The sequence below is a fragment of the Onychomys torridus genome, chromosome 21, assembly GCF_903995425.1.
Source record: "Onychomys torridus chromosome 21, mOncTor1.1, whole genome shotgun sequence".
Lineage (NCBI taxonomy): Eukaryota > Metazoa > Chordata > Mammalia > Rodentia > Cricetidae > Onychomys > Onychomys torridus.
This window is the reverse complement of record NC_050463.1, coordinates 24,973,885-24,989,697: the sequence shown is the minus strand read 5'-3', so window position 1 is coordinate 24,989,697 and position 15,813 is coordinate 24,973,885. Positions and strand designations below refer to the sequence as shown.

The window sequence follows — 15,813 nt, the reverse complement described above, 5'->3', positions numbered from 1 at the left end:
CACACACACACACCACACACACACACACACACACAAACACCACACCACACACACACACACACACACACACACCACACCACACACACACACACACCACACCACACCCACACCACACACACACACCACACACACCACACACACACACACACCACACACACCACACACACACACACACCACACACACACACACACACCACACACACACACACACCCCCACACACACACCCCCCACACACAAAAACACCACACCACACACACACACACCACACACACACACACACACACACACACCACACCACACACACACCACACACACACACACACCACACACACCACACACACACACACACACACACACACACACACACACCACACACACCACACACACACACACACACACACACACACCACACACACACACACACACCACACACACACACACACCACACACACCACACACACACACACACACCACACACACACACACACACCACACACCACACACACACACACACACACACACACACACCCCACACACACCACACACACACACACACACACACACCACACACACACACACACACCACACACACACACACACACACACACACACACACACACACACACAAGGGAGGGGGGAGAGAGAAAGAGAAATTAAAATGAAATAGATTGCAGACATATCATTTTATTTTTAAGTCTTGTTTTTATTTTATTATATGTGTTGTACTTAGGGTTATTAACCATGACCAAAGTAACTTGAGGAGGAAAGGGTTTATTTCAGCTTATACTTCCAGGAAACGGTCCACCAGTGAGGGAAGTCAGGGCAGAAACTCACGCAGGGCAGGAACCTGAAGGCAGGAGTTGATGGAGAGGTCTCAGAGGGGTGCTGCTTACTGGCTTGCTTTCCATGGCTTGCTCAGCCCACCTTCTTATAGAACACAGGACCACCATCCCAGTAATGGCACCACCCACCCTGGGCTGGGCCCTCCCCACAATCACTAATTATGAAAATTCCTTATATGCTTGCCTACAGCTCAATCTTATGGAGGCATTTTCTCACTTAGGGTTCTCTTCTCTCAGATGACTCTAGCCTGTGTCAAGTTGACACAAAATTAGTGAGCATGGGTGGGGGATTTAGCTCAGTGGTAGAGTGCTTGCCTAGCAAACGCAAAGCCCTGGGTTTGATCCTCAGCTCCACACACACACACAAAAAAAAATTAGTGAGCACAGTGTGTATATGTGTTTTGCCTGCATGTATGTCTATGTACCGTGTATGTGCCCTATGTCCACAGAAACCGGAAGAAGACATTGAATTTCCCTAGGACTGAAGTTTTATATGGTTATGAGCCACTATATAGGTGCTGGGAATTAAAACGAAGCCCTATGGAAGAGGAGCCAGTGCTCTTAACCAAGCATTTAGCCCCTAGGAATATAATATAAAATGTTCTAGCAGCTATGTTAAAACGTAAAAAGTGAAGTTATTTTTAACAATTATTTCACTTACAGCATATTGAAAATTGTTTCAGTATATAACCAGAAAAATATGAATGTCGTAATTTCTTTTTTTTTTTTTAAATAAAAGTGTCTTAAAAACTGGTATATTTGCCAAGTTTGGTAGTACACACCTTTAATCCCAGGATTGGAGGCCAGCCTGGTCTACATAATGAGTTCCAGTTAAGTCAAGGAGACATAGTGAGACCCGTCTCAAAAACAAAAACAAAATAAAGCAAAAAACCACCACCACTACCAACACCCAAAACAAAACAAAGCACCCTCAACAACAAATAAAAGCCATAAGTCCCCAAACCTGGTATGCATATTGCACTTAATGCACATCTTAATTTGCTAGCTACCTTTCAAGTCTTAATAGTCGTGTGGCTAGCAGCTTCCTGTATTGGAGAGTGTAGATCTAGAACAAATCTCTTCACTAGTTTTTTTTTTCTGGGGGGTGATAAATGAAGAGAACCGGCTGGTTCATGGAACCGGTAGAGATGGCGGCTGGAAGTGTTGCCTCCAACTTCTCTGAGAGGCAGTTCTGAATGACCACACTGCCTTTCACAAAACAGCCATGCTACTAAAGTGTGTTTCTTTACTGTCTGTGGCTTCTTAAGTTTTACATTTTCTTCAGATAATAGTGTCATAATGGTTGTTTTTTTTTTTTGTGTGTTGGTGTTTCAACATAAGGGTCGTCTGCGTAGCCCAGGCTAGCCTTGAATTTATGATCTTCATGCTTCTGACTCCTAAGTGTTGGTACTACATATACCTGTTATTATTATTTTTTAATTATAATTATTTATGTGTGTGTGTGTTTGTATACCATGGTGCGTGTGTATGTGTGGTGTGTGTGTGTGTGTGTGTGTGTGTGTGTGTGTGTGTGTGTATGTATACCATGGTGTATATGTGTAGCTCAGAGGACAACTTGCTGGAGTCATATCTCTCCATGCACCATGTGAGTCCCAGAGATAAAACTCAGGTGTCCATGCTTGTTGGCAAGTGCTTATCCACTGAGTCACCTCACGAATCCATAATTGTTATTTTTAAACCTTAGTTTTACAATGCAATTGACCAAAAAAAAAAAAATCATTTTAACTTACACAGGTTGTAAGTGTGTGAAATATTCTCACAGCGAAAGCATACTGTCAATTTTGTTTTTAAGACAACTTGCCAAATTCTAGAAGATCCAAGGGGCCAGTTTTATAGTTGAGTCCTTTACCTCATATGACATAAACCTTGTTCCTCTTATTTTGAGGTTTTAGAGCTACTGATCACAGATGTACTATGTTGTCTTAAACACAGGAAGTTCGGGCTAAATAATTTTATTTGATTACAGAACTACCACCAACCAGCACATTTGAACTCTTCATCTCTTCAACAAGTTTCGGAAGGCACCAGTATTTCTGCAATGTGGCAAAATGACCTGAGACCGCTGCTGATCGAACGCTATCCAGGGTCACCCGGAAGCTATTCTGCCCGTCAGGTGAGAACACAGTACATATGCCCAGAGGCTGTAAATGAATGCTTTGCTTTACCGTGGGGCATGATAAGAAGATGGCTAAAGTTTGGAGATGTGTAATATCTGGATACATCATCTAGATATCAGATGTAACCCAGAAAGTAAGTTGAACACCTGAGAGTAAGTGTCTATTCTGGATTGAGTGATACCCATGGACTGAAAGTCAGTTTGTGTGTGAAAACCACTCTCTTGGCCACAGCAGCAATAATACAGGATACTTACTTCCCCACTCTTGGTCACTTCAATAACACACCCCTGACTTCACAACCAACCTTTGTGGACCCTAGAATCTCAACTTCAACAGCTTTTCATAGTGCTTGCCAGGCAGTTCTGGGGAAAGAGTGAGTCACCGAGCTGCTGGCTTCTTTCTTCTTGTGGGATATTATGTTGTTGTTGTTGTTTTTTTCGTGGCGGGTATGAACAGTAATTAGCTTCTGTCTAGAGTCCTCAAACCTTTACTTTGACCCACAGTAGAAACCTATTATGTATTTCACAGACAAGGATATATAACAATATATTTAGCTGTAATGAAAGTTTTTGGGAAACCGCTCATGGTCATTACTTGTGATTTGCTTGGCTATTGTAAATTCTGTTTTGTGAATTGAAGGAGCTGCTCATGGTGACCCACTCAACCGATTTCTAGGTTTGTTGATGCTCCTGCTGTGGTTCGGATGACACTGCCATAGAGGGTAGAATAAGCTGTAAGCTGGGCTAGACGCTGAGTTTCTCTGTGTTGTGCCGATCTGCCTGAGCAACATGAACGCCTACCTCTCCACGTCTGCGTTTTTGAACTAATCCCATTCAGGGGACAGCTTGGGAAGAATGAGTCTGGCCTCTCAAAGCCTCTTACTGAATATTCTACTTTCTCAACTTCTTAGACAAAAACCTTGGCAGCTACTGCTGTGCCTAGAGAGACCTGCGTGTTTCCCCTTCCCAGTTCACAGCCCTTCTTTCCCTATGGCGCAATTTCCATCGCCCAAGGGTAGCCTTGACAGACATGCTGTTGGCTTTTTAGCCTCCTGCTTCCTGGTTTAAATAGCTCCTCTAATGAGACCCTAACAAACTCAGTTCTTTCAGCCCTCAGGAACACTGCAGGATGATGATGATGAGGATGAGGATGATGATGATGATGATGATGGTGGTGGTGGTGATGATGATGATGGTGGTGATGATGGTGATGATGATGATGGTGGTGATGATGGTGATGATGATGATGGTGGTGATAGTGGTGATGATGATGATGATGGGTGGTGGTAGTGATGATGATGATGGTGATGATGATGGCCAACTTCCATCCTTCCCTTCCTCACTTCCTTCTTTCCTTTCTTATTATATATATTGATACACAGTATCAATCTGCAATCTAGGCTGGCCTAGAACCTACCATGTAGCCCAGGGTGGACTTAAACTTGAGGTAGTCCTCCTGCCTCCCTCTCCCAGGATGTGTTATCTGCAGTTAAGTGTGTACTGGCAATTTGAACTCAGATCTGCCTGATTTTCTATAACTGGAGGCTTGGGAGAAATTAGATCAATGATAAGTGAATCCTAATAGCATCAGCTGGTGGCACACTGGAGAGTGAGGTATACATATTTACCTCAGAGTCTCCTCAAGGCCCGTGTCCTAAGACTTTTCCTTCTTTTCTTTCTTTTTGGCTTTTTTGTTTTTGTTTTGTTTTGTTTTGTTTTTGAGACAAGGTTTCTCTGTGTAGTCCTGGCTGTCCTGGAACTCACTTTATAGGCCAAGCTGGCTTCCAACTCCCAGAGATTTACCTGCCTCTGCCTCCTGAGTGTTAGGATTAAAGGCATGCACCATCACTGCCTGGCAAGAATTTTCTTAAAAGGTCCAAATTCTTGTTTTCCAAAGTCTTCAGCTCCTCATTAGGAAACAACCCATGTCTATGATACTTACTTGATTCAACCTTTCCCATTTTCTCACTCTATTGATTCAGAAGGCCATCTACACTCAGATACATATATGTATACTTGAGGCCCAAGCCCCTTGTTTATGGACTCTGGGAGGCCATAAACATAACAAACATTGTTGAAGCTCTGTCTTCTATGCAATATATGCCATAAATAGCATATACAGGTATTGTTATGATTTAAAAGACATACATTCAGGGGCTGCGGAGCTGACTCAGCAGTTAAGAGAACATTCTGCTCTTGCAGAGGACCAAATATGGTTCCTGACTTCCACACTGAGTGGCTTGCAACTGCTTAGAACTCCAGCTCTAGAGAAACCGAACCTCTCTGGCCTCACATGCACACCCCCCCCCCCCACATAGACACATTTATACACAAAATAAAAAAATTAAAAAAAAATGTTCAAAAGTAAATATCCAGCTGGGCGGTGGTGGCGCACGCCTTTAATCCCAGTACTCAGGAGGCAGAAGCAGGTGGATCTCTGTGAGTTCAAGGCCAGCCTGGGCTACAAAGTGAGTTTCAGGAAAGGTACCAAAGCTACACAAAGAAACCCTGTCTCAAAAAACCGAGAGAGATATAGATAGATAGATAGATAGATAGAGATAGAGAGAGAAAGAGAGAGAGAGAGAGAGAGAGAGAGAGAGAGAGAGAGAGAGGCGCAAACCAAAGGAATCAGGGAGTCACACACAACTGAACTTCAGTGAAAGGTATGCTTATTGCTGGTGTACTGTCCGCAGTGGGGGGTGTGTCTGTGTGGAGTATCTTCAGTTTGGATCCCCAGAGCCTGTGTAGGGAGGAGGAACCCAGAGAAAAGTTAACTGGATCTCCACCATGGCAGGGTCAGAACCCTGACATCTGTACATTTGGAGACTCAGTGCAAGTACGGGAGAACCTACTTCCTCCAAGTTATCCTGGTCTACTAATGATGCCACAGCTCCTCAGACACTCAAAATTAGAATTTTAGTTGAATTAAATTAGACTTAGGACCATTTACAAATGTTAACCTAGGATGACTTTCCCCATTGGCTCACCCAGAATCAGAATGCTGGATAATAGACTATCCAGCTCTCACCCCTCATCACTCTTGGAGGGCCAGCCTTTGATCCCCTGGAGTCAGGGAGACACTGATGTTTAAACCTTAGGGATATCTCAATAAAAGCAGTGGTTTGGGGAACCTCCTTTGGAGACTTCTGGCGGAGACTTGGAGACTAAGTAAATTGAAAGCTGAAAACATCACAAGTATTGGTATCCTAATTTCATCTTAGTGACTAAGATAGCTCAAAATATTTATGTTGTATACAGAAAGGTTCCTTCAGGGACAGCTGTCTGGGGCTCTTGCTGATTATTTTTGTGGGTGTTAGTTTGCATATAGATGTTAGACGTCACAGTTGAGAGGAGAAATGAGGTTCTGGAGGAGGCTTCTGAACAATGCTAACAGATAACCTTTGACAGATACTTTAAAATCCCAATTTGTTTCTCAGGCTGCTATCAGTGTCAAGAAGCCAGTTTACGCAGTGGTTTGCCATCTGGACACCAGATGTTCTGGAGTCAGACGAAGTCTAGGGATAACTCATTTCATCTCTGGAAAAACTTAGATGCACAGTGATTTCTCTCTCTAGTCAGACAACTAATGCTCTATATCATCTGATTTTTTTTACGACATTCACCCACATTTACTGCTACAGCCAGCTCCTACTCCGGATGATAGACTACTGTGAGCAAAGCACCGTATAGGAACTGTGGGGAATAACAAAATCAGCGCGACATGAAAGCTGGTTGCGAGAAGGTTCTAGACATTTCTTTGGATGACTTGGAGAGAAGAGAGCACGTAGAGAAAGGGAAGGTGAGGGATGCAAAGTGCTGTTTAGGTTAAAGACTGACTTGATGATTGCACAGACCAAAGGGATCCGTCTGTTTATTTGGCTTTTTCAAGATCGATGGTTTGCCTAGAGCCTCCGCCCCTCTGTTGAAGTTCCCCTCTTCTTGGAAGCTTCCGGCTCCACTTTGTCCAAAGCCCTTTTTGCCTGTGTGTCATGTTACATCAGCAGGCCGTCGGCCACACAAGACTTGGCTAGAATAGAAAATCCCGTATTTCCTTGGGAGGAAAAAAATAATTCTCTCCCATTTGTTTCCAGCTATTGTGAGTTATTTGTTCATTATCTCAAGGTCCCTCTTTTCTAGATGTTAATTGTGGGACAAGTTGCCAGTTTTTATAATGGCTAATTTGTGTTTGAGGATTAATTTTTTTTTTTAAATAAGGCACCTTACAAAGATGAACACAGTCCTGGAGGGGGATGAAGAAATACAAAGAGAGAAATGAGGCCAAGGAAAAATAAGGCCGGGGGAAAGGCAAGATGAACTACTAATGAACTCAGCCGTAACTTGTCATGGCGTACATTTTAGATTCTTAAGGAAGACACTTTGAGTCTCTGGCATGCTGTTCCTTTCTCCACTTCCTGCCTCAGTCACTGTGTTGCTCAGAAGGCCCAAAGTGACCCTGAGGTGATGCCGAGAGATTCAGGTCTGGACCTACCTTGGATACAGAAAGAAAGCTTGGGTCAGAGCTGTTTATTTGATTCTTACTTTAGGCAGGGCCTGACCGTATCCCCAGCCATCCGTTGCTATGGGAACTTCCTCTATACCCCTCAGCAGGTGGGTGCTAGTACCTTCTCCTAGTGTTCCCTACACATGAAGCATTTGTAGGACTTGGAGCACATTCTGTGCACTTGGCACACACACACACACACACACACACACACACACACACACACAGAGGGAGAGAGAGAGAGAGAGAGAGAGAGAGAGAGAGAGAGAGAGAGAGAGAGAGAAAGAGAGAGCTGCATTTGTAATTCTTTGAGTGGAGGCAAATAGATTTGATATGCTTAATTTCTCAACAGACTACCTCAGCTTCTTATAAATATTGAAAGTAGTCTTTAGGAGTGCTGAGATGAATTTGTCCCCTGACCTGTAGATTTGACCCTGACCGTGATAAATTGTTAAGTGCATAAAACAAGGATAGAATACTATGTAAATTAGGTTGCTTTTACTACAAAAGAACATCCCTCCCTCTTTCAAAAATATGTGCACGTATGGTGGTGAGGTTTGTGCAATCAAGGAGAAGTATGTAGAAAGATCTACATCAGATTGCTAGTGTTGGTAAATATTGACAACTGATGGGATGGATAAGTAGGCAAAAGGTTAGAAGTGAGGGAGATAGGCCTCTTCTTTCAATGAGAAATTGCTATTAGCTAAAATAACAACCAGTAGCAATGATATTACTACCAGTAAGCATGCAAAGCATGTCTGCCAGTAATTCCAGTGTTTGGTATGATAAGGAAGGAGCATCAATTCAATGCCAGCCTTAGTTTCAGACCAGCCTGGGCTACAGAGTGAGACTCTGTTTCCAAGAACAACCAAAGAAAGCATCACATAGACTTTTAGAGACACAGCTAACCAATGAAAACCGTTTGTTTTGAGCAGCACATCATGCAGCGAATTCAGAGACTTCAGGCTGAGTGGGTTGTGGAAGTCGACACCTTCTTGGGTAAGACGCCCTATGGGTACCGGACCTTCTCGAATATCATCAGCACTCTTAACCCAGAAGCTAAACGACACTTGGTCCTTGCCTGCCACTATGACTCCAAGTATTTCCCTGGATGGAACAGCAGAGTGTTTGTGGGAGCCACGGATTCAGCTGTGCCGTGCGCAATGATGTTGGAGCTAGCTCGTGCCTTGGACAAGAAACTCCATTCCTTGAAGGTATCTGCTTTCTTTTTGTTGACTCCTAGGATAAAAAAAAAAAAATCAGCAGCAACTCTGTGAATTCTAGAACCCTCGGAGGGGAAGGTCATTTGGAAATCAAAACTTTGGGGTACATTTTAAAATAATTTGTTAAAAAATATGAGATCAAAGGAGTGGTATTTGGAAGATCCCATGCTTTGAAATGTCTACCATGGGCAGTAATTCATAGATAGATGATAGTGTGTTCATTAACTGAAATCTCAGACTTGAATATCTATTCACTTGAGCACAACGTTTCTTTGCAAATCATGAAGCAAAAGGAAGGATGGAGCAGACTTATGTGTTCGGGTTGTGTTTTATAGTGAGCAGTGCTTACTTTTTGTTTACACAGCCGTGACGCATCACACAGCCTTCTTCGGGGAGAGAGGCTGGCTCTGGAGTCGGGGAGGGCTGTGGGGATCTTCTCCAGCGTGTGGGTAATTCAGACATACCGAGATGAAAAACGCAAGACAGAAATGTGTGATTGTTGCATCTGCGGATCAGGGCTTAGTTTTACCCAGCACAGCAGAGCTTTTGTTATGCCTGAAGCTCAGAGTGTTTCTGGGACTCTCCGATTTTATTTCAGCTTCTGTGCTCTTAAGGGTGTATTGGGGGAAAGTGCCAAACCAGATGGAGACATTTTATTCTGATACTGTTCATAACAGTAAACACAGCAAAGTGAATACAAAAACTTTGTTCACAGGCAACAAATGCTTCCCCGCTACCCTGACCATTATGAAGGGTCCAGCCTTTGATACAATAAGAGTAAAGAAATAAAAGGTTTATCTTGTAATGGAAGTAATAGAGATATTTGGTTCTGTTTTTGCTGGATATGCAGAACTTGAAGAAAGCAAGGATTGTTTATACCCTCTTACGCCCGTTTTCACATTTCATTTTGTTTTCTGAGCCTTCTATAATGCCTTTGTCCTGCCGTGCCCTGCTTTGAACTGGTCACTATCCCTAGCAACGAGTGAGGGAATCTCTAAGCAGAGGTGCCATTTTAATTTTTTTATATGTACATTTCTAACAGAAGGACATGGAATGAACAAGGTGTGACTTAAAGGCATAGTTCTGCTGGGCACAAATGTTTCTCTTAGTGACCCACTTGGCCTTCTTTCCACATAGCACACACCTGGTTTTGGAATGAGAAATGGAAAGGCCCAAGGTGGGCACTGTGGTATATTTCTGTAATCCCAGCTCTTGTGAGGTTGAGGTAAGAGGATTGCCATCACTTGGAGACCATCTTGGACTACATAACAAGTTCCAGGTGAGCTAGGGCTACATAGTGAGACCCTGTCTGGCAAAAGTAACAATGATTATAATAGTAGTACCAGTAATAACAAAAAGAAAAGAAACAGAAAGAAATGAATTGTTGAATGGGAATTCTCATTAAATTATTTGAGTCAATGTATACCTTCTCTGAATTACCTTTTCTATTAGAGGTAAGTGGTGATCTGAACACTTTTTAGAATGGGCTGATTTTGAATGCAAACTGTATCAGATGTATTTATGGCCGTTTTAACTGAATTTGTGGGATGTACATTCTTTAGCTATCATAAATTGGGCAAGTGGCGGTGGGAAGTGGTCTGGATAGTAGACAGAATTACTGTTCCAGCTCTCCGCAGCCCTCCCTGCCCATTCCCAGTTATAGGACAACCATCGGATATTGACATCTTGTACCTTTGCTGTGGCTCCCATTGTGGCCAGTTACACGTCCACGTCCCTTGACCGTGGCCTTCTTTATCTTGGACAATGAGATGGTAGGGGTGTGGTGGGGATATGCTTATCGTCCCCGGGAGATCAAGGAGATGAGATGAACATCATGTGGAACAGTGAGGTCTTCAGGCTTTCTTCCATCTCTAGCACCAGAAAACCGGTAGCAGAGAGAGGACTAGAGGATCTTTCTCCAGAGAAGGCAGACGCCACAGTAAAGGATGCCAAGAGGGGGACATTTGGCAATCTTACGTGAGCACGTTGAATAGACACCAGATTGCTCTGACATGACAGCAGTAGAGCCAACCAATGTGTGTCCCCAGTGAACATTTTAGTACTGTGTTCTTCGATACAAATGAGCACCAGGTGTGGCCAGATAGTGGAGAACAGTTTCCATGGAGGAAGAAAGCAAGCAAAAGTAACTGTGCAAACTGAAACATGAAGTTGGAGGCAATAAAATAGAGCAGGGGGCAGAAGATAGTTAGACACTACTTAAAAACCCTTAGAGATGAGAAAATTTATATTCATGAAACAGAGTATTCAGTAACAGAGTAATCACATCATAGCAAAGAGAGCTTGGAAATTTTAAATTAAAAGTACTATTTTCAGAAAAAGGCACCCAAAACACAGGATTCTGAAGTAGAGGAAATACCTTTTCTAGAAAGAAGGAAAAAAAATACAAGATAAAATGATGATGAGTTCTTTTATGGGATCATTCCAGGTCATATAAAAAGTAGTAAGAGTGAATATGACACTGGACTTCTCAATAGGAATCTTGGGAGCTACAAAACAGTGACATTGTGCCTTAAAATTTTTAAAAAATCATTTGCCACATGAAATCACAGAATGAAGACCTTTTTGACATGTGTCATATATCAGTAATTTTCACTCTTATGCACTGTTTCATTTTGGAAGTGTTATCTAAATTTGCTCCAGAAAACTTAATGTAAAAAAAACAAACAAACCAGGAAACCACAGAAGATAAAGTCCTGGGGTTGTAGGTACTGGAGAAAAAGAGAGAGGCTCCAGGGCGGTGGGTAAAAGGTGACCAGAGCAAGTGAGCAGCAAGCAAGAGAGCCTCAGGGCAAGCGAGCATCAGGGCAAGCGAGCATCCAGCTCAGGCTGGATGGAACAAGCAGAGGGCAAAGGCTCTGGGAAGTGTGCATCCATACAAAATAAAACCAGCTTGACTGATGAGGACCAAAAGTATCCAGGATGTTTAACAGTGTAGCTGTTCTGCCCATCTGGCCGTCTTGGTGTAGAAACAGGGAAGACGCAAGGAGGAGCCTCCCAGCCAGTGGCTTTTGCTCTGAGTAACTGTTAGGGAGAGTGTTGCGGTCAGTTTACCCGGGGGGGAAGATGATAATGCAATCCCAGGAGTACAAGGAGGGTTTTTTTTTTTTTTGTTTTTGTTTTTGTTTTTTGTTTGTTTGTTTGTTTGTTTTTTTAAGACAGGGTTTCTCTGTGAAGTTTTGCGCCTTTCCTGGAACTTACTCTGTAGCCCAGGCTGGCCTTGAACTCAAAGAGATCCATCTGCCTCTGCTTCCCAAGTGCTGGGATTAAAGGCGTGCGCCACCACTACCCAGCCCAAGGAGTTGACTTTCAACAATTATGTTTGAAATGTCTGTTTTAAAAACTTGTGGCATGCATTACATACGTGTGTGTGTGTGTGTGTGTGTGTGTGTGTGTGTGCGCGCGTGCGTGCGTGCGTGCGTGCGTGCGTGTGTGTGTGTGTGTGTGTGTGTGTGTGTGGTGTCAATTAAACATCTGTGTGGAGGTGTTAATTTGCCAACTGATACATTGGTCTGGAAGTGAGATGGGAGAAAACACACACACACACACACACACACACACACACACACGCACACACACAGACACTATTCAGAATACATATCAAAGGGATAGATACTAGCAGAGATGAGAAGAGAACCAGGGAGCAAATCCCAGTGCTCTTTGATATTAAGAGGGAAGAGGCATGAAGGATGTCTGGGTCTGTTCACTCGCAGACTGAGCATTTCATACTCTTCCTTTTCCCTAACTGCAGTCCCTTAGCTCGCCCATCCTCACGCCCACGTAGTGGCCTGGATTTCCTCTTACCAATATCATTAGATGCCAGTCTCTCCACATATGCACTAAATGCCATCTCCTGACTGAGGGAGGAAGAAGGTGGTGTCCTAGGAGGCAAATGGAAGAATTTCACCCAGGGTGGAGCAATAGCCGTGCTGGGTACCGCCACTAAGTCAAGAATGGTGAAGACTGAGAGTTGACCATTAGCAACGTATACAGGTCCTAGGTGTTCTTGACAAGATCAGTTTCAGTAGATGGAAGCTGGGAAGCCTGGAGGGATAGACTTGAGAACAGAACTCACAGAAAGAAAGCCCGGGGGACATGGTTCAGTTGGTAGAGTACTTGTCTTGCAATGCATGATGAGGTCCTCGATTCAATCCCCAGCATTAAAAAAAAAAAAAAAAAAGTGGACCTCAAGCACAGGACTCTGACCCAGTGCAAATACAGAACTCTTCCAGCAGGTTTTTCTATGAATAGGGGGGAAGGTCAACAGTTAGTGGAGATAGTAAGCCTGTAACAAAACCCAGATAATACATGACTTCCAGTAAACACAAAAGGTGACAGCAAAAGTTTTGGTCGTGGATTTTTTTCACCCCCAAGACAGGGTTTCACTGTATAATAGCCCTAGCTGTCCTGGAACTGGCTTTGTGTAGACCAGGCTAGCCTGAAACCCAAAGATGTTGACCTGCCTCTGCTTCCCAAGTGGTGGGATTAAAGGCGTGCACCACCACCGCCTGGCTTCTGGTCACGGATTTTGAGCTAGCAACTGGCATGGTTGTTTATTTTGTTCTGGCCAAGTTCAGCATCTTGAGAATAGTCACAGAATAGGTAGAGACTGGTACTCCATGTGATTATTATTATTTTTCCAGGAAACTGGGACTATGGAGAGGCAAAGGAATGATAGTGTATAATATATAAGGGAAGGATTGGGATGATTGCCAGACATTTGGCCAAACACAGAATAAATAGGGTTGTTATGGGAGTGTAGCTGTGGAGAGGTGAGATTAAGTGAGTTTGGAGATTCTGGTGAGATTGAAGGATTTAGGGATTTGAATCCCCAAAGGATTGATGTGTACAGGAGAGTCCTGGCCAGACAACAACAAAGGTAAACCTTTTTAGTTGGCTCAATTACTGTTTCTCTCACAAAGCCTTGCTTGATGACCCCAAAGACTCCATCTCTCACCTCTCCCGATCTTCAGTGGATGAATGTTTTATACTTGAGTCCTTTGGCATATTGCATATCATGCTTATGGATTTGTTTTCTCTCTCCTAACTCATCCCATGTATAGGCTCTGAAGAAAAATACTCTATTTTATTGGTGTCCCTACGTCATTCTTGGGTAGACTCTTGAACTAAAATTCAGTAACACCTTCAGTAAGGTGAGAAGAAGGTACCCAGGTTTTTTAGGTTGGGTATCCAGGAAGCACCTTCCCAGGCGGGATATCATCTGATGAGCATTCAGGTCAGTGAGTAGGGAGTGGCCTTGGATCACAGGGAGAGGGATGAAAAGGGATTAGAATGTGAGCAATGGGGCCGATGTGCAGGTTTTACCACAGCCTCAGCCAACCTCTGGGCAGCTGTGGAGGTGGTACCCTTGTAGAGAGGCCCCTAAAGAAGGTAGTCATGGGATATAGGACACTCCCAGGAGGTGCAGCCCAGGAGAGGCTGCTGTTGGGGCAACTCATCCACCTGGATGGGAGCTCTGTGGCATGCCATCCTGTTCATTACAGCAGCCCCACAGTCTGACTGTGTCCTAGGGTGTAAAACCAAATGTAAGACATTTAGCTTTAGAAGGAGTGAGATTTGCGTGGTATGATGATGTTTGGAGCGGAATTGGTATGAAGTAACTTTTGGCATCTCTTCACTTGCTTGGACATCTTCGCTTCATGGAACATCTTTTTGCTCAGTTACTAGGAAAGAATGTGTGTTTTTAATTGACAGTAGCATTTTTGCCCTTTCTCCTCCCCTGCCCCTCCCCTGCCCCTCCCCCGCCAACTGATGATCACCATGAACCCATCTTGAAGATATAGTGTTCATAGATATCTCTAAGACAAGCCCAGGTCAATATGTCCTCACTATGTGCTTTTTTAAAAAATATAGTCTGGGAGTCTATGATTGGTCGGAGTTAGAGTTTCTGTTGGTTTTGTTTTATTTTTCAAATTGTTCTTTCTTACCAGGATGTCTCTGGTTCCAAGCCAGATCTCTCGCTCCGGCTCATTTTCTTTGATGGAGAAGAGGCTTTTCTTCACTGGTCTCCTCAAGATTCTCTGTATGGCTCTCGGCACTTAGCCCAGAAGATGGCTTCCACCCCACACCCTCCTGGATCAAGAGGCACTAACCAACTGCACGGCATGGTTAGTTTCAGTCACCTTGGCTCTGTAGCTCCATCCCTGTCTCCAGAGGAGAGGCTGCGAAGACCAAGGAAAGGCCTAAAAGCGCCACGAAATCCTCAGAGCATTGTTTATTGTAGAACATTCCTTGGCAAGCACCGGATCTTTTGAGGCATCCCAGAGCTAAAAAGAATGATTCTGTGTGAGAAGCTGTGTTTGGCCGGGCTTAATTAAAATGATGTGAGAATCAGATTGAAGAGCCGTTGGATTCAGCATGCGAGCACACTCACTCCCCCCAAATACTGTGTGGTATGGAAAGAGAAAGCCTTTTTCTGACGGAGGAGGGCCAGAACCCCAGGGAAGGGAGCACAGAGGGCGGAGTGAAGGATTTCCCATGCGTTGAAAGCAGTATGGATGTTCAGTTTGATGTGGTGGGCTGATTTGCTATTTTTGAAATGAGAGTAGAGATATTTTAAGGCTGCCTTAAAATCCTGCTATTACTAAGTAGTGTGTTCATCATCCAACCTCAATTCATCCTCATTCTGTGCCCCGCCAGTAAATCCTCTCCTGTGACTCTCTTCCCATACTTGATCTTCAACTTGTCACTAATCCTCACTGACCCCAGCTTAGGACCTTGTTCTTCTCTTGGGACCTCCTTCCTCCCAGTGTTTTCCACAAAGCCCTGACACACTCTCTCTGACCCCTCCACTCTGCCTGCACGCATCCCTGTTGTTCTCATGTTACTGGCCTTCACCCTATGAATCAAATGAACAATCAGTGTCATTTATGAGTTTCCCTAATACTCCTCCTGTGAACATGACTTTCTCAGGCACGTTGTCAGTTTGCCATGGGTCAAAGACATGCAGTCAGTACCCCACTCCTTCACTTGTGCCTAAGTGGCTAGAAGGGTTCAGGAAAAGGAGGAGAGACCTAGATACCTAGTAGTTATTTATCTGTCCAGATATATGTTCCACAGTGATGGAAAGG

At 43.8% G+C, this 15,813-nt stretch overlaps 1 protein-coding gene across 1 annotated transcript in view; it reads left to right on the top strand.

Annotated features, from left to right (window-relative positions):
• The window catches only part of Qpct (glutaminyl-peptide cyclotransferase), a 31,967-nt gene that overhangs the window by 8,665 nt on the left and 7,489 nt on the right, over window positions 1-15,813 (top strand). Inside the window, exons 3-5 of the mRNA XM_036170510.1 lie at window positions 2,831-2,977; window positions 8,417-8,695; window positions 14,674-14,850. Of these exons, the coding sequence (XP_036026403.1) occupies window positions 2,831-2,977; window positions 8,417-8,695; window positions 14,674-14,850 (603 nt within the window). The remainder of the gene's footprint in view (window positions 1-2,830; window positions 2,978-8,416; window positions 8,696-14,673; window positions 14,851-15,813) is intronic.